Raw genomic sequence first — 19,349 nt, 5'->3', positions numbered from 1 at the left:
AATAGACATAGTTTGTGGAATTTTGGGATGAACAGAATAAGACACTGAGCATATTGGTGCAGTGGGGTACAAAGACAGAACATCTGCCCCTTTCTGACCCTGACCTGCAACAGGATGTGACAAGGACACAAACTTGGCTTGTCAATGTTTCAGGAGAGGTCAGGGTATTTTGATTTTTGTTTTCTTTGAAGCCTTTCTTAATTCGAGCCTGGCCATCAATATGTTTGCACGATATGAAATATTAAGTGAGAAGTTTGCAGGGGAGAATAGGTGAGTGTAGCTCTAAAACCATCAAATGTGGCAATAGGGTAGAGAGGAAAGAGAAAAGGCAAAGTGCTGCTACCATTGATGTCCTCCCCAGCCTCAAGCGAGGGATTAACACCTATAACAGTGGTTTCAGTGGTTTACAAACTATTGGGAGGAATAAAAGAGACATTGGCCAATCTGTTTTTATTTGCTTTCCATGCTAAAAAAAAAGTTTTAAAAAAAAAGAAATTTTCCTCCATTCCACAAAGAAACAACTGAATTTAATTTTCCATTACAAGCATCTTGCCCACCTCCTGTAGTTAAACAAACATAGTGCCCAGAGTTTCCAGAGCAGGACAGAAGCCTTATCTCTGCAGAACTGCTCAGAGATAGGTGTGTATCAGGTGAGAAACACCCTCTGCCCCGCAGGTTTTAGGAGAGGTGGAACATTTGTAACCCCCAGCTGTCCTCCATCTGCACCTGCAACCCCACCATCAGCTGTCCCTGATGTGCTTTTCCTCACTGCACCCCTCTGAGACAAAGCAAAACTGTTGGAAGCATTGCCTAGGGGAGGATGTAAGATTCCAAAGGCTGAACTTGAGGCCTGACTCGCTGGGCTGATCAGCAGATAGGGCCCCACGGGCTGAGCTTCACCTGCCGGGGCAGGGAGGAGGCAGGAGGTGACTCAGGGCTTCTCCTGAACGAGGGGTCAACCATGCTCTGGCCTTGGAGCAAAGAAGGCATTTCGTATGAAGGTCGTTTAGAGCTGGTTGTTTCTGTTTGACCACTATCAGCTGGCAAAATGGTCTCGTTCCCTTTTTTTGGGCGGTGGGAACCCTCAGTGTCACCTTCTGGCCGGGGCAAGGCTGAGCTGCCTTGGTGCAGCTGGACAGGGGGGCTCAGGCTGCTCAAACCCAGCCCCCAGCAGACCAGGGAGCCTGAAATGGTTTGGGCGCAGTTTTTATCCTGAAATGGTTTAGGCGCAGTTTTTATCCTGAAATGGTTTGGGCGCAGTTTTTATCCTGAAATGGTTTAGGCGCAGCTCAAGTTTTCATCTCACCAAAGAAGGAGCTAGTGGAAGATTTAGAAGTTTATTATGTCTTATAATATTCCTTATTATGTTTCCATGAGTGTGTTTCACACTACCAGATCTCCCAAATCTCTTTGTGACCACCATATTACTGCTTCTTTTAACATACAAGGGCTGATCTTACCTTCTTTTTTTTTTTACTTATTTTTTCCTTTTTTTTTTCTTTTTTTTTTGAGAGAGAGAGAGCTGGCAGCCTCGGGAAACTAGGAGCATATGCCTGTGATATAAATATCAAAGTGGAAGTATCTACCAGTTGGGGTAGTTTGGTTCTGACTGAACACTTCATAAGGTACTGTTTTGCTTTTTTCCCCCAAAGAATTTTAATTCGGGAATTTCCAGAAATCCTAATGAATTGGTGGAGCTCAAGGAGAGGTTACAATCATTAGCAGTAGGAACGGAAAACATTTAGGAGGGAAAAAAATGCAAAAGAAATATTTAAATAGAGGAAAATCGATGTCAAAAAGTATTACAGAAACACAAAAGAAGCCAATAAACTCAATTTTCCTAAGTAAATACACACTATCAGCAGTTACAGAACTTTTCATATCACCATAGTAATCTGGAGGATGCTTTACAATTTATTTTTTAAGTAGCAAAAAAAAAAATGGATTTAATGGAACTATATGGGCACCTTCTCCCCTTTCAAACATCCAAAGGGTTACATCTGGCTTTGCATGATTAGACTTTTTATTATTCCCCCATAATAGCAGCCTTGCTTTAGATCAGTGCATTTCAAGCACAGCTTCTGTGTTTAAGTCTATCAATCCTAATAGATTTAAAGAACAGAGGGGGGGGGAGAAAGATTATTCTGTATTCTAAAGGTTGTGAACTGCTTTTAATGCATGTGTCTGTCTCTCCATATGGGGGTGAGGGACAAGGGGAGGAGGGAAGGGTGGGAGAGGAGTTGCATTAGAAAGTCCCTCCTTTAAAAGTGTCAAACTCCAACCTGCACAGAACAGGGAAAGGGAGACCACCACCGACCCTCAGAAAATAATATAAAAACAAACCTCAAAGGTAGAAGAAAATACCCAAAAGGAGAAGACTGCAGCTTGCAGTAATCTGTAAATGATTGCTGGCAAAGACTGGAGGCTTCGAGCTTGAGCTGTGTTTGCTCCAAAAGAAAGCCAAGAAGGACGGTGTTAATAAAGAGAGATTTAACTGAGGGCTGTGCTTGGAATAAAGTGGACTACAAAAAGGTCAAATTTGATCAGTTGGAGCAGATTACAAGGGCTTTAAAAGGTAGTGGTGAAGAAATGAAACTGGGACTGTGAAGCAATATAGCACAAGATTGATTTTGGGGGTGGAGAGAAGCTGGGACAAGTGCTTATCAGCTTGAGAAGGAGGAAGAGCTGTGCTGGGTTTGTTGTCATTCCCACACTGAGTAGAGTACTTGCTGCTTTTGTGGTTAGCCTTCCCTGCCGTGGTTTTTCTTCTTTTTTATTTTTTTTTTTTTGTTTTGTTTTTAATATACATATTTTATTATTGTTATTCCTACAATGGTGTCTATAATCTCTGACTTGGATCCTCTGAAAAGCTGGAAAGTTTTAAGGTAGGCCTATGTTTTCTTCTGTTTGGTACAGGCATTTTGGGGTTAGCCCTAAATTAACTGGAGCTTGAGTTATAATCGAAATGCGAGCCCTGGGCTTAAGTAAGAAAGGAGTTTCTGGTAGTTAGAGCCCTTTTAAGATACAGCAAAACCTTTGAGCAGATGTTTAGAGAGACCCGAGAGAGAATTTTTAAATATACTTCTCAGTGCTACAGTGCAGTGAGGAATTCTTTTTTGTTTTTTTCCCTTATTTCTTTTTAAGGAGAGATTGCTCTGTAAATTCAAGCTAATAGTAAAGGCTCACACCAGTTGCAACTGCAGCATTAACTCTCTGCTTTCCTTGCTGTGCTCTGCATGGAAATGAATGGGAAACTCTAGAGAAGCAAAAATAAACAGCATGAAAGTTGATCAAGAAGTGGAAAATTAGTTTTGGGGGAAGGAAGGGGGACTGAAGTGCTTATTTCATGTTGTTGAAACTTCCACACTTTGTTGTCTCTCTTAAGGCATGTGTTTGGCATTTAAAAGTTGCTACTTTTTTACCTTCAGCACTTGGGGTTTTTTTTTTTTAATTTGCATATTGAAAAATTGCCATTTGAACTGCTAAAAACGGTAAGGGAGAGGAGAAAAATCCCTATTAATGTTTGCTGCAGATATTGAAGATCCACAGTGTTAAATGTCTGTGTTTAATGCTGCTGTAAGTGCCTGGTTTTGCCTTATTGAGAATGCAGACGTATAAAAGTTTGCAGATGGTTTGCAGAAACTTCTCTAAGACATTGGAAACATCTGGGAGTGTCGATGGCAAAATTATAAAATCATTTAAACGTAAAGTTGCATAGATACCCCTCAGCTTTTTTTGCAAAACTTGAAGCTGCCTGTACTGAATATTTTTTGAGTAAATTACAGGGATTGGGGCTATGAATTGTGATATTATTATGCTATATATGTAATAATATTTTAAAGTATACTTTAGATTCTTGATACAATTTTTTTTAAAGAACTTACTGTGTTCTGAACTGAAAGAGGAAAAACAACACTTCAGAGTCAAAGTATAAAGTCTACTTACATGACTAAGGTTTTTTCCCTCACTGAACTTTCTATTTTAGGAGTTTAAAATTCCCTGACCATTTTCTGAGCCTCTGTGCAGGACTGGGCACTGAGACCCTCTGTCCTTGCCTGTGGTGTGAGACTTGGCACGAGGGGCTTGCTGCAGGTTTATTTTATTTTATTTTTCAAGGGGTTTGGGACTGTTAGCACAGGATGATGAGTTTGGATTTGACTCCAAAAGTTCCGTGAGGACTCAAAGGCAGGGATGAGGAGCGCAGGGCTGGGAGTGGCGGCGGGGCTGGGGACCAGCAGTGGGGCAGGGACCGGAGCCGGGCTGGCTCCTGGGACTCACCACCAGCCCCTGAATGCCACTGAGGGGCTTCTGCAGAGCCCCTCCTGTGCTGCCTGACAGGAGACCTATCCTAGGAATTATTTCAAGTTTTATCGAGCTCTATGAGATTATTTCTGATTGCTCTGCGAGACAAGTCAGGTGATGTCAGGTTTGTGCAGAGTTGGAGGATGGCACAGAGGACATGAAAGTCAAGAAGATTTAAGGAGGACACAATGTGGCCCTCTTAAAGAATCCTGTTTTCTTTTTAAAAACCCGTTTTCCATACCTGTAAAAGGAATATCTCCCAGGTACTTTTCCCCTACAGCATGCCTGAAGTTTCCCAACTTTGTGTGTGAATGTGTAGACTGCAGCTGTATGGGCACAGAGCAGGTCAAGGGTGTGATTAAGTCTGGACATTTCTGTGTGTGATGAGAGCAGCAGCTCTGCACAGATGTGACATTGTGCAGCACCACTGCAGGATGCAGGAGGTTAAGAGGTGGCAATAGGTAATATGAGTAGTAATGTGAGCAGAATGATCACTGGAAGGAAAAAGAAAAAGAACCAGAAGTCATCACATAGCTCATATGGCTTGTGACTTATTGAACTGCAATACCACTTCTACTTTTCTTATATATTTCACTTCCTCTTCTGTGGGCCAATTTCCAACCTGTTTGAGGCCTCTGAAGTTCCTGGTTTTAGTGTGCCCCCAAAGAAGCCTGTTGCTAATATTTATAAGAAGTAGAGGAATGTTTGTGTGTTTATTTTAGGTGCACAAACCAATTCTCTCAGGCTCAAATGAGTTGATGTAGCAAATGCCACCACCAGCTCTAAACCGCTGTCCTACACTGGTAAATTCTCAATTTTGTTTACTTTTTGCACCCCCATAATTTATTCTGTGACTCCACCATAGTTTGGGGCCTGATTATCTGGGAAAAGACTGGAGGATGCAGATCCTGTGGAGGCAGCAGGTGGGAATATTTACATTGGGACTTCAAAATGCCCAGGGGCTCAGAGCAGCCTTGGTGCTGGTTAGCCCCATGTCAGCTGAGCACAGCTCCTGCTCCCCAAACCTTCTGGAAGCATTTCCCCTGGCCTCTAAATAAAGGTAATAATGAAGGGAAAGGTACAATATAGCAACAAACGAGGCTGTGGCTGGTGGTGAAGCCCAAAAGGAGGGAGAGGTTGTGTTGGAGCATGAGAGGGGATTTTGCTGGACTTCACCCAGCTAAGCTGGGACAGCTAGCAGAGGTGTAAAATAAATGGCAATATGATGTGTGTGTATATATAATATTACATCAGGCCTCCCTCTTTGGTTGTGTCTGTCTGGAGTGGGACAGTGAGAGCTGCAATAATTTCTGCTAAGTCTCAGCTTCCTCTAGGTGCAAGAGCCCTGAACACAGTTTAATGTGCATTTTCTTTCACTAGATTTATTCAGAGTGGTCCGAGCACCAAAGTTACTGAAAAGAGAATGCATAGATTCTTTTTTTTCCCTCCTGTTGTCTCCTCCTCACAGCATAAGATCTGTGCTGTGACATGAGCACACCACTGCCTGATCTCCCTGTTCATAGTGGGGCTGCAATAAACACCATGTCCTGTTCTATTCCTTGCTGCCAGGAGAGATTGGCAAAACTTCAAGCCTTCAAAAAAAAAAAAGAAAAAATCCTTTAGAGCCTTCCCATCAAATACAGTGTGCTGGCCCAGCCCTCTGCAGACACAGAAATCTCATTTACCATCTTCAAAATGAGATGGGAGCTGGGATGGAGACCCACTAGTGAATAAGAGAGACCAAAATCAGCTGTCTTGATTCCAGAAAAGTCTCTTATCCCTGTTTAGAACTTCTGGCATGTGGTTTTGTTCCTCATATATGACTGGACAATGGTTTCTGAAGCAACCTGTGCTCTGGGCCCCTACAGCAGCAAAAGCAAAGCTGTAACCTGGCAAGGAGGCACAAAAAGGAGGGGAAAAATAATTCCTCAAGGCCACATCTCTTCTGTTGCTTTTCTGCCTTAATTTGGCTCCAGCAAGGCTAAATTCAGCGCTATAAATCACATGAGTTACCTATGCAGGGAAGACCTTGTACCCCTTTGCATTCCTGTCTGAAGAAATATGTGACCTTTCCACGGCACATTGCTAGGGAAAAAAAATTAAAAGTCGGTTTTAACTTGGCTTTGCAACCTCAAGGTGAAATCCAAGGAAAAAGAGTAGGAGTTTTTACTCAGAGGAGTGGTCAGCCCCCAGCCTGGGAAGCAGGGAAATCTTGGTGTCTGCTCTGCATGCAGATGATTGGAACTCCACGAGTCCTATTGAACCGGCCGGTCCAACTTGGCAGGTGGAGCTGGGAACATCTTGTTTCACACATCATGTGTCAGGCGGATGTACCAATTCAAATGTTCTCTCCAAAATGTCTTTTTTTTTATTTTCCACCACACACACCATCCAAACATCCTGTTAATGGTTTGGCTTTTCAGGAAAAAAAAAAAGACGTGTTTTTCATGCTTGGCAAATCAGCCCAGGAGGAGCACTTTCAGCCGTGTTGGTGTGTGCATTATGACCTGTTTTGGGCAAATAGTCCTGTCCCTACATCCACCCCGTTACTGCCTGGGAGTTGAGGTGGGTTAAATAGCTTCAAAATGTTCAAACTGGGGAGGGGGGAGGAAAGCAGACACAACAGCTAAAATTTGGCTGTGGCCACAGAACGATAAATTGAGCAAAGTTTAAGATGAGGCATTCTGTATTGTATTCAGTATCTGAACAAACCAGTTCATGCATGGACTCCCAACACACAAATGCTTGGAATAAGGACTAAAAAAAGAAAATATTTCACTTGTGCTTTACTCTGAGGACCTGGACAATGTTCTCTTCATCCAGTATTCAAGAAACAAAAGAAAACAAGCCCTGAAAGTTTGGCCCAGGGACACAATGCTGGACTCCATCGCCACCATGAAATACAGAAAATGGAATTTCAGATGTCAGTGGAGAATACAAATTCCCTCATAACTGCCACAATATGCTTGGTTAAAAAAATAAATAAGTGTGGAAAGAGGGTGTGTGTATCTTGTAATAACTAAAAACACATTTTAGAAATGGCTTTCCAGTTTACCAATCCAAAAAATGCAGATGGTGTCAGAGATGGCACTGAAAGGGGTATTAGTGAGGGTTACACATGTCCCAAGTTGTGACACAGATGAGAATCACCAGGGGGATGGTGGCTGTTGCCAAGCTCTGATAAGCTAAACATGAGCAGCAAAACGTGGTGTGGATTCTTCTGCTTTCAGTTTGAATGTCTAACTCTACAGTCACTCAAGTGAATAATACTGGGATGAAAAATTAGGGCCAGCTGTATTGAAGTATGAATCTTAAAAATTTTTAATTTTATTTCTTATTTGTGCTTCTTTTGCACTTTGTAGAGGACAATATGGGCAGCTTTCCTCAGTTTGGTTTTTTTTTTTTTTAGTTTTTTGGGGTTTCTTTTCCTCTTAAAAAGGCAGGATCTATGGGATGATGCAAGCAGTAAAGACAACAGAAAACAGCAGATTAGGATGTAACACATTCCTGCATTCATTGCTGATGGGTGAGCAAGTCATCCAGTCCTCCTCTAAGCCTGTGCAGATTTATTCTTGCATCTTCATTTTCCCCTGATTAAAATTCACCATCACTCCTTTCAATAAGAGGGTATTCTCCACCGTTTTGCTAAAAACAATCCACTTTTCATATCAAGCTTGTGTACAAGCTCATTACATCTTGTTCATTTGGACATGAGTTGTTAAATCTTCCAGGTGCTTTATGGGGGATTTAAACATCCAATTCAAATGAATGATCTCTCACAAAGAGGTTTGCTTACTGCTGCTGCCATGTTCCTTTGCCTAATTATTTGAATTGCCCTAACCCCTAAAACATGATATGAACTGACTGCACCAGCAGCACAGCTGTCTGTGACAGTGAGGTGCAGGAACACTCTGCCAGTGATCTGCAGTTCAGGGACTTGCACCAGCAGCTATGGCTTTTCCTTGATGGTTCCTTCCTCCACGAATTGATCTGACTGGTTTTGCAGCTTTAACTTTGAGTCCAGAACATCTGTCAGCAAAGAAATTCTGTGGTTTGGCACGCTGATGGCAGTTGTTAACAAAGCAGTGCACTGGAAAGGCTCTTCTGCATGTAAATTTGTCTTGTATCCATGTTTTGGGACATGTGGAAAGTGTTTGGAGTGGATTCCCTGCTAAGGCCTTGAGCCACGGATTTCAGGTTCCCTCCTCTTGAGGGGAGGTGGAGGTTGTGCTGTTTCTTCATCTATTATACCCCAGAATTTCATTCCTGACTGGTGATTTCTCACCCAGTTCCACAGGTAAGATGTGCAGCATCCATGTTGCAGGAAGCAGGAAAAAGCAGGATCGTCCTTTCCATCACACATTACTTAATGATGCTTTCCTCTACCATTTTCTCAAATTTCTTAAATCAGTGGCAGTCCTAATGTACTCCTGCAGGTCTTTCCTAACCCATCCACTCAAATTTTAGGCTTTGTCTGGTTCTGCACTCAGTGGAACTGAAATAAGGAGGAAGTTGCCTGTACAGAGGAAAGGTACCTGGGCAGTGGCAGCCTGGCATTGTCCTTGAGAGGTGAGGTTATAATTTCATGCTTTTCCCAGGCTTTCTGTGTTACTTTGGAAGTGTTAGCTAAGCTCTGTGTGCCCCAGTTCCCAGAGGTGAAATGGATAATATCTCTGTTAATATCTCTCTTATTTACTTTGGCTATAAGATTTTCATGGCTATACAGATGTACAGCTCTGTCCTATAAAGCCCTCAGCACTGGGGGCTCAGCCTTGGGCTGGGCTTTTCATCACCTGCCCTCATAACAATGATTTAACTGAAACTAGAATTTAATTCTTTTGAGGGTAAATAATTCCTTGCTTGTTTACTAAAACCCCTTCTTTGTTATTTTTCTGCCTTTGCAAGATAGCACCAAGGACCAGGCACACAAATTCCTTGCACTCACCAGCTTTTTTTCCAAGCAGTTGTTAGGCTTTGGGTTTTTTTGAAGAGAGCTTCATTAAAGATGTCTTGCAACTCTGCTAGTCCCAAGATGCTGTACCAGGGAGGGAGAAAAGGAAGGTGAAACCAGAGAGATTTGTAGTCTTTGTTGCTAAGATTTTCCATTGCTTGACCTGTGCAAGAGACGAATTTCTTATCTCTTAGGAAAATAACTATTCCCTTTGGATGTTGTCTGATGGGTTTCATTGTCTCCCAACAAACCTTTCAGACTTCAGGAGCTCTAATACTCCTGAAAAATACTCTGTGGTACTAAAAAAACCCCTTACAATAACCTAAGTTTTACCATCCAACCTTTTTTATATGAGCAGCTGAATGTGCTTCTACTGATTATACTCTAATTTTCCTTAATTAAAAAAAACCCCAAACCTAATCTCATATTAATTGCATTTTTATATCACTTTCTCAGATTTTTTATTTCTTTGATTGCATGTGTTTCCTCATGTTTCATCACAAGTGATAGAAATTCCTCTTTTTTTTTCCTCATCTGGGAAAGTCCAAGCATTCCTTGAATATAGAGGGATGTTGTCATCATTCACTACAGGACACTTGTTTTTGAGTTGATCCCAAGCTGGTATTAGTGGACCACTTTGTTACTGAACACCTGTTGACCTGCAGACACTGACTTTCCTGTTGCAGTTCATTTGCTTTTTACAACTGAGTTTTAAAAGCGAAGATTTTTCTAAAGGTAGGAATATTGGGAGGCTCAGTGATTACCACGGTTGTTCTCTCTCTTTCATGGAATGGATGGATTTCAGATTATTGGAAAAACTTGTCATGTCAGTTGTGCTGGATTTTGTTTTTCTTCAGTTACCAAGTTAAACTGCCTGTAGCCAGTTATCTTCTAGAAACATGTTGTATAGATAATTTTTATCTGTTAAAGAATTAATGTACTTGTTCAGGTAATTTTGCAGTACTCTTCAGTAGTAGACTGATATTCGCTTTAACGTACCTGAATGGCTGAGTACATTCATGTATTAAATTAGTAGATGAATGGAACCAGAGCTTTCTTGGGGTTGAAAATCTTGGTATGACTTTTGAGTGATTTGATTAAGGATAGTCCACCCAAGGATTTGTAAGATACTATGAAAAGCTTTAAAGGGGGGAGAGGTTCGGGGTTTTTTTCCTTTAGTTTTAAGATTCCAAGTTTTATATTCCAGGTCCCAAAGAAAACAGTAATCTTATAGAAAGGACTAAAATGAGCCTTTGAAGCAGTGGACATTTCAGTTCTGAAAAATATGTAGTCTTAATAACTGTTCTCCACAAAGAATAGGCTATAAATCCACAATTTAATTAATCTCCATGTGTCATCCGAGCATGACTCTACCTCTTACACTAATCCTGAACTAGGAGGCACTGGCAGATCTCAAGCTGAGGCTACCTAATTCTACAAATAGTAACTAAAATCACCTTCAAGCATTTTTGCGATGAATTTAATATCTCAATCTCTTAGGATGCAATTAATCTTTGTTCTAAGAAAGCAGGCAAGGGGTTACTGCATAATAATCAGAGGTGGTTTCTAGTTACTGTGAGGTTTGCATAGATTTCCATGCAACTTACTTGAAGAAGTACTGGGTCCATGATCCCTGTTGGGTATTTGAACCTTAATTTCTATGTGCCCTTTTATTAGAGGTGCTGGGAATGTTGGCTCACTTGGTACGTCCTAACTGGGCATCCTCTCTGCCCTGGTGTGGTCTTGGGGAAGAGCTTTGGTGTTTCTGGCACTGCAGAGACTCAGGGGGGTCTCTGTAGCCCTTGGACTTCCCCCTTGTTGGAAAAACTGACCTTGCCAAGAGTTGTGAAATGTTGTTGACTGGGGTCAGGTTTCGGCTGGAGACGCCAAAATAAAGGATTTATGCAGCCTGGGAGGAATTACGAGCTTGGAAGGGGGAGATAGGTATTAAAGGTCTCAAATGGGGTGATGGGGAGAAAAGTGTTTAAATACTGATGTAAACTTTTATTGACTCCAAGAGGAATTAATTGGCAGGGCCTTTTATGTGACTTTTGGAGTTAGATTTCCTGCTGACTCAAACAGACAAAGCTCCATTGAGCAAGATCTAGACTTAGAGTAACTGGGAGTTGAAGCCCATGTGTTTTGCAGAAGACTTAACATCCTTCTCTTATACATAAAGTTCCTGGATCTAATAGAAGAAAAAAATATCTCGGTCAAAGTACTTACTGTATTAATTAATTCCAGCCTGAGTTTTTGATGACCAGTTTTACTCTATCTGAAGTCTGGACTCTAAAAACCTCTTGAGAATAAAGTTACATTAAGTTTTAATTTTCTAGCTATTTTTTCTTGTGTTTAAAAGAAACAGATGACCCAACTCTTTGCTCTTTAGTTAGCCTTCAAGTAGACTAATAAATTTACCATAATCTATGAACAAACTTAAACCAATGACATTGTAGGCTGCAGACAAGCTGAATAAACTAACTACATAAGTTGCACATGAACTTTAAATTTTTGGGAAGCAGTGATAGGAGAAACCAAATTTGCTTTATTGCAAAGTATTTTTTTGCTCCATATTTGAGCTGAAACTTTCCTGATTTTTATAAATATGGTGGGGGCAGAGGGCTGGGTTTGGGGTTATTTTGGGGGGAGAATTTTGGTTGGTTTTTTTTTTGGGGAGGGGGGTTCTCCTTCCAGCATAAGCTGTTTGTATTTTTAAACCAGAACAACATGATTCTGTACATCTAGCTCTGGGATTGCTCCTAACTGAGTTTAGATCTCCCTGCTGTTCACTGAGAGTCACAGCTACATCTGTGGGAAGCAAGTTGCTCTGTTTAGCATGAGATTAATTAAAATCTGTGGTTAGTAAGAGCTTACATCGTGCACACAGTTATTCTAAGTGTATCTGCAGAGTCTTGGTACATGATGCCCTAAAACTGGCTAGATCACTATTTTATGTGGACTTTGTGGTCTCCCCATCTTTGCTCTCAATTTTTTTCATAAGAAGAATTTAAAAGCAGTTTCAGCACTTCACACCCACAAGAAAAAGCAAGTTGTTCACTCAGATGTCCCCTAACTTAAAAGCACCTTCTGTAGCCATAGTTTCTACAGTAAACAACAATCCGAATTTTTCTATCTCAGCCTGGGATGCAGTTATTGTAGTTTACATCCTTTTTTCTGCATCTTATCTGCAGATAATGTACAACCAGGCACAGCAGAGTGTCCAGCAACAGAAATAGGCAATTATTCTTGCCATGACAAAATAGCCCAAAAAAAAAATCTGATCCTGCTGCAAAGAAAATTTTGTTCAGATATTTGTGGTTGAATAAAGGTAAAAAGAGGAATGAGCATGGAAGAAGCTGCAGGTTCAATTCCAGGAGACATGACTCTGTCCTATTCACATGCACATGAGAAATTATCTTGGCCAGAATTATTTTTGTTGCAATTACAGATGTTTGCTGGGCATGCATCACTGCACAAAATTCCTAGGAGAAGACCACAATTAATTTCCAGAGGGGGGAAAAACCCCAACAAAACAAATAAACAAACAAAAAGCAAAAAATCCCCAAAACATCATAGCCACTCTTCAAGAAAAATTAAGCACGTTAAAACAAAAATGCCCTTTAAAGTACAGTAACCCAGCTTGAATGTATTGTGTACCTGTATTAATCTGACTGTACTAATTTTTGGCTTGTTTTCCCATTAAAAACTCTGCAAGTTATTACAAGGTTGATTATACATCCTGTATGGGCAATTCATGTCATGGATTAAATTTAAGCAGTTATTATGAAAATACAACAACAACAGGGGGAAAATAAGCTGTGTTGATGCAGGTGAGCCATGTATACAGTGAGCCTGGGATTTGGACATGAAACAACATTAGGCTCCAGGTTGCAACACCATAAAATGTGACAATCTGGAGGAAAGAACAAGTTCTGCATTTATTTTTTTCCTCCCCCCCCCTCCATTTTTTCTTATAATACACACCAGCTGTCAGATCACACAGGAAGTTTGCACAAATCTTGGTGGTGAAAGTGGGATGGGGAAGAAGAACAAGCTCCTCAGCAAAGAGTTGGGCATGGTTTATTTCTTCAGCAGCTGGAAGCTTCGTGTGGCACTGGAATAAAATCAGCTTTGCAGGGAGGAAGCTGCATAATCAGTATGTATGACAGGCCCTTAAGATGTGATGATCTGGAACAGAGCAGTTACCTATATATGGTATCTTTGTATCGCCTCAGTAGGAGCTGCCAATTTTGAATTCCTTCAGGAAGATGGTAAAAAATGTGCTTGAGCCGAGGGGTTCCAGCAGGAGTTAGCTGAAAGTTTCAGACCCAGAAGGGCTCCCTTCTGAGGAGAGTTTAATTACAGAAGCAAAGAGTTGCACAGAATAGCCAGCGCTTCTCAGAAATGGTGACTTGAGGCTTCTGCTGTTTGAATTTTTTCATAGCACAAAGGAGAAACAAAAATCTTTTGATAGATTTAAAACCAATAACCCACATGGCAATTAGCTCACAGGATACTGTGCCAGTACATACTCTGAAGGCCAAATCCTGAGAATTGGGAAAAAAATACATTTTTATGGATTAGGAGAACATCTACAATCGGATAGGATTAAAATAGATGGGGAAAGATATAGTCCTCATGTTTTGACCAATTACTGTCTGAGGTCAAGGAGAATCTTTCCTTATTTGGCAACATATCACTATCCATGGAGGTTTTTTGTACCTTTTAGGGATGGAAGGTCACATAAAACAAACTCCTGTCTGATCCAATGAGACAATTGCTGTTATACAATAGCGTTAAAATCCTACTCATTGAATTTCCCTTCCTACTACTGAATTCTAACAACATTTACTTTATTGATGCAATGTGTGAAAAAAAAAGAAAGAGCAAACCTTTCACGACTTATGTGCTGAAGAATATACTTATTTTTTTTAACAGCATTGTATACTGGTTCTTAACCACTTTTTGGACCAATGAGTTTCACTGGGTAACTGCATTGAATTAAAATAATTATCCATCACCATTTCAGCTTTGTGTACTCTCAGAGGTGTAAATTGTACACTTTAGCAGGTCACCATGTATTCTGACATTGTTATGGGAAAGATTTGCATAAGGAAAATGTAGATTTCCCTCCCTCCCCCTTCCCATGATAAAAATCTCTGTAGCTGTACTGCCACATGTCATGGGGACATTGTGTAAATTACAGAGTTACAAATTTGTCAGCCTAACCAAATGTCTGAAGGAATAATGTCATATTAGTTATATTTCAGCTTTATGCCTGGTCTGTTTTAACCTTGATTTGTGTGGCAGCTAGCCATACCAACAGCTTGTGCATGGTTGATTATAAACAACTTTATTTTAATGTAACAAGATTCTCATTTAATTCCTGGGAGCTTGATGCGATGGTGATCAAAGCTAAATGCAGACCTCTCTCTGAGGATTAGATCAGGCTGACCAGAAAATACAGGGTCCTGAAGATTTCAAGATCACAATCTTTTGTAGATTGTAATTCAAATTTTCTGAAGTTGGATAGTGCACTTAAAATATGGTGAATTATGTTCACAGAGAGCCTTGATATAATTTGGATATAGTTTTGGTTTTAATTTACTTCCATTTTTGTGTGGAAGGACATGTATGTTTAACCAAGGTTTATTCATTGCAAGTTATTTTTTTCTCCACATTATTTTTACACATTAAGAGTGAAAAATTTATTCTGCAAGAGCTGGAGTCCTTGAAATCTGCTTTCTTTTTCTGGGGGTAGTGTGTGTATCTTGGTTGGATTGTGTCATGCTGAATCAGATGCAGATTCATACTTGGTGGGGCCAGGGGGGTCCTGCTTTGGGATTTTTTGCTGTTTCTGGTGGTTTCAGTGTTAGGATTGTTTAGTGGAGCTTTTTTTCTTTTTCTTTTCATTATTATTATTATTTTCTTTATCTTTTTGATTATTTCATTTGCTTTGTCATGGGTTTTATTTTGGGATTTTTCTGGGGGAGGAGGGTCTCCTTTAGGGCTTTTTTTGGAGGAGAGTTGGGGGGGGGATAGGGTGTTGATGTTATAGAGGATTAAAGGTGTCCTTGTTGAAGCATCGTGCCTGAGAGGTTTCTGTCTTTACCTGACTGCCTATTTTCAGGAAGCTTAAGACAATTTAGTACTTTTGAGATTACCACCTCCTTGCCAAGCATCTCAGAAGCTGAGCAAGAAGTTCAAAAAAGGTGGGAGGGATTAGGCTGGCATTCGTATGTGACTATATTTACACATCTGATTCCTGAACAGGGTGGAAAGGGACTACAATGTTCATTTTATTTTGAAATCAGGAATAGTCAACCTAAGTCCATAAATGTCAAATTTGAGGGGTCAAATCAAAACCTGAGTTGAACCTTTGAGTGGCTCTTAAACTTGTGGTGAACTGAATCAAATTGCAGGAATTGTTCTTAATTCAATTGTCCCTTTAAACTCCTGCTGATTTGCAGCTTTGCCTTCCTTCTTTGCAAATAGATGGTTTTCAGCACTCCTCTTTCCCTCCCGTGGAAAAAGTACAACTTTTAACTTCAAATAGAAGTTTGAAAAACTTTTTTACATAACATGTAAAAACATTTTACATAAACATGGTTGGTAAAGTTTAGAAAAAATCGGGGTTTACTATTTTTTTTCTTCCCCTCAAGTCTTCATTCATTATTATGATTCTCGTTTGTTTGAGAGAGCAACAAAACAAATTGTGAACTTTAATTTTCTGTGCAGTGTTGTCAGTGGTAGGAGGTGGGAAACAGCAGTAATAGCCTAAGGTCCTACATTATGTGTTTGATATTTGTGTCACAAGGCAATATGGTGCTGCCCATTATCCTGGTGTTGGGAAATCTTTAGGAGTACAGATAATGAATCTAGTGCTGTCAGTTTTCATCGTTAAAAATTTCCTTGGCTCCAAGGAAAATCATTATATGAAGGGGATTTCTGGTCTGTAAACACTCAGGGAAAAGGCACAGATGATCGTGTACACACAGACACTTAAGGTCAATAAGCTTTTTTCAGTCAAAAAGGTAAAACTGCATAAATTTGCTAATATGCTCTTTTAAAATGTATACAAAACCATATTGTGGAACTTTCTTTACCTTAAGATTATTGCACAATCTTAGAACTTGCATTGAGGCCTTCATTTGTGGTTGTCACTCCTTGTTTTTGAAAGAGGAACCACACAAAGATTTCCAACTTCCCAGTGATATAGGAACTATTCTAAAATCTGCATCAGCTTCTGACCAAATTTTCACTTCTGCTTCAGCCGTGATGTTTTTCCCTCACTCTGGGCTATGTCTATTATAAATGTTTCCTGGCTCCAAATGGGAAGCATCAGTCCCATTTCTGGGCCAATTCTGACCCTTTCAAATGTGTGCTATAGAAACCAAATAAAACTCCTGCCCAACACCCACAGAAGAAATTATCTTGCAAAGGTTTCTGACAGTGTGCTCCATGGAAAGATTTTATATATTTTAAAATAGTTTAACTCCAGTTCTTTTGTATTCTCCTGCTCACGGCTTGCTGTTTTAAAGACCTGTTATTCTTAAGACTCCATACCAGTGTTAATCAATTCTAGCTGCATGTCCCCAGATTATGTATGAAGACAATATATTTATGCTTTTATTTGTCGAAGAAAGCTCTATGCCAAACCAAGGTCTTAATAACCAGGCAGTGCTTGGGTGGGGATTTTTTTTTGTTTAGCTGTGTTTGTCCTGGAGATTGTTAGGCTGAAGTATTTGTTTAAAAGAAACAAAATGAAAATGAGGGTCTATAGCCAAGTTTTCAAAGGATCCTCTTGCTCACTGGCAGTCGCTGAGACAGGAAAAGTGATGGCTAGTGATTTAAAAATCCTTCATGCTCTCATTTTTTGGCATTTGAGCTCCTAAGAATGTCTGGCCTTTTTCCTGCATCCTGAGATTAGCTGAAGCACTGGTTTTGTGGGGATTTTTTACGATCTGCACAGTCCAAAATTACAACATTGGTTGCGAAGTTTTTAAGACTTTTTCTTTTTCTAAGGCATCTCCCTCAAGATGTTGGCCACCTTTAACCGTTCTTGACTTCAAAGTGTGTTGATGATTGAGTTTCACACAAGCATATCATACCAGAAACAGCCCTCAGCCTGGGGAGGTACACTTTCATTGGGTTGTGAACCTCTCCTGACATTTCTTCTCCATGAGGCTCAATTGTTCCTAATCCTGTGTTTAACTTTCCTGCGAACTTTGGTTTGGCAGAGGAATGTATTTGCTTGTTTGGGGCAGGCTGTGTTTTACTGCTGTGCTTGAGTTTCGTAGTGTTCTCCAAAATCACAGTGACTTACTTGGGAATCTTGCCAGTGTTTTAGACTTCAAACAGTGATAGTAAGATTTGTGTGCTCATTTGAGGCTTACATAAAGCTAAAGCTAATATTTGTGGGCATGATTAAATGTGTTTGGTATTTTGGAGGGGAGGGATGTATCTAGCTTATGAGTTATGCTTGCTGCCTTGTGGGGATTCTTATGAAATGTAGCAGCAGCTCAACAGGTTATCTAGCAGAGGGAGAGTTAATGCAAAGTGCTGATACTCATAAATCAGGAGATTAACGCCTGCCTTACACCTCTTAATAAAACAGCAGACAACAACAATCTTATCAACATACATGTAATCTGTAAACAAGGGTTGTAGTCAAATACTAACAGATTTTTATCATTATCCTGCTTCAAACCATGTGATTTTGCAGTGAAGTACTTGCAGGAGATGAGTTAATACATGTTTGACAACAGTTGCAGCCAAAAAAAAAATAATCACTAATGCTAACATGAGCAAGATAATTGGGATTTGTGGGGGAGTGAATGTCCAGATTTGAACTTTTGAACTGCCAAGCATTAAAGCCTGTTGCTTCCTCTCAGCAACTGCTACAGGCTGCTTGTAATTTTTTGTGAACACCCAGACTTAAGGAAAAAGCGGAATGTGCTAAATCTTCCAATTAATAGAGATAGCACTGATGCATCAATTAGCAAGCTGATCACTTCTTGTCCTTCTGCACAGAAACTGTTTTCACAGAGTCACAGAATGGTTTGGGTTGGGAGGGGCCTTAAAACTTACCCAGTTCCATCCCCCTTGCTGTGAGCAGGGACACCTTCCACGCTACCAGGTTATTCAAAGATCCACTGAAAAACCAGACATTTGTGGCCTTCAAAAGGGAGTCTGAAAATATGTGTTCCTGGAAAGAAATTGTCCTGGAGAAAAGGAGGAGGAAAAGAAGGCTTAGAAAGAAGAAGGTGAAGAGAAAAGATCTGGGAGTTTAAACAAGTTATGGAGGACTTCCTGAGGAAGATAAGCAGAGATAAATGTTGGGAAGTGCCTGGAGACCTCAGCTGGTGATGCCCAAGATGTGCAACTGTGAGCAGTGGCACAGGATGGACCAGCCTAACCTCTGACCCATGCCAGGGGTGTGGAGAACATGTGAATGTAGCCTGAATGTAGTATGTGAGGTGTAAAGGAAGGTAAAACTGAATTTCCTTCCTTTCTAAATAACTCCTCTCTGGAAAGAGTCTGCTGAAACATGAGCAGATATCCAAGCCCATTTATATTTATAATATTTAGTATAAGGTCACTCCTTAGGTGGGGGGTCAGCAGCACTTGCCAAAGCACAAATGAATGCTGGTTCCCAGATTTAAACGTGTCATGGATAGACAGGCATGCACAAGATGTACAGGCTCAGAAATGGTGTGGGATGACAGTAGCTCCATAAATGCTGTGGGACTGTAAGCAGCAATGTAATCATATGTATTTTCCAGAGGAGATGGCTGTCTTTTCTATGCCAGTCCACTTCCAAAAAGCACAAATAAGATGGAAATACTTGGAATTAAATGGTGCTCTGTGAAGAGTAGGTAGGATTCATTACACATGTTCCTAATTAGGTCTTAGAACAGAAATTATTTTATGTGATATTTAATAACATGTTTTGAACTCTCAAACCTGACTCTAATCATCTTCCAGCTTTCTTGGGTACTCTTGGGTTCAAACTAAACCCCCCTTTTTTCCCCTCAAATAATCCATCAAGAGTTGTTAGCTGTAGAGAGTCCTCAGAGAAGCAAGCCTGTGACAT

The 19,349-nt window shown here is 40.4% G+C and overlaps 1 protein-coding gene across 3 annotated transcripts in view; it reads left to right on the top strand.

The window, feature by feature from the left end:
- Positions 1 to 19,349, top strand: part of CELF2 (CUGBP Elav-like family member 2) — a 549,110-nt gene that overhangs the window by 169,791 nt on the left and 359,970 nt on the right. Inside the window, exon 1 of one of the 3 annotated variants that reach the window (XM_077179244.1) lies at positions 2,675 to 2,885. The exons of the other annotated variants lie outside the window; for them this stretch is intronic. Within the exon in view, the coding sequence (XP_077035359.1) occupies positions 2,833 to 2,885 (53 nt within the window). The 5' untranslated portion in view covers positions 2,675 to 2,832. Of the gene's footprint in view, positions 1 to 2,674; positions 2,886 to 19,349 lie in introns of those variants that run through there. 3 annotated transcript variants of the gene reach the window in all.

The sequence above is a fragment of the Agelaius phoeniceus genome, chromosome 5 (genome assembly GCF_051311805.1).
Source record: "Agelaius phoeniceus isolate bAgePho1 chromosome 5, bAgePho1.hap1, whole genome shotgun sequence".
Classification (NCBI taxonomy): Eukaryota; Metazoa; Chordata; class Aves; order Passeriformes; family Icteridae; genus Agelaius; species Agelaius phoeniceus.
Note: the sequence above shows the minus strand (reverse complement) of the source record. Positions and strands in the feature narration are given on the sequence as shown.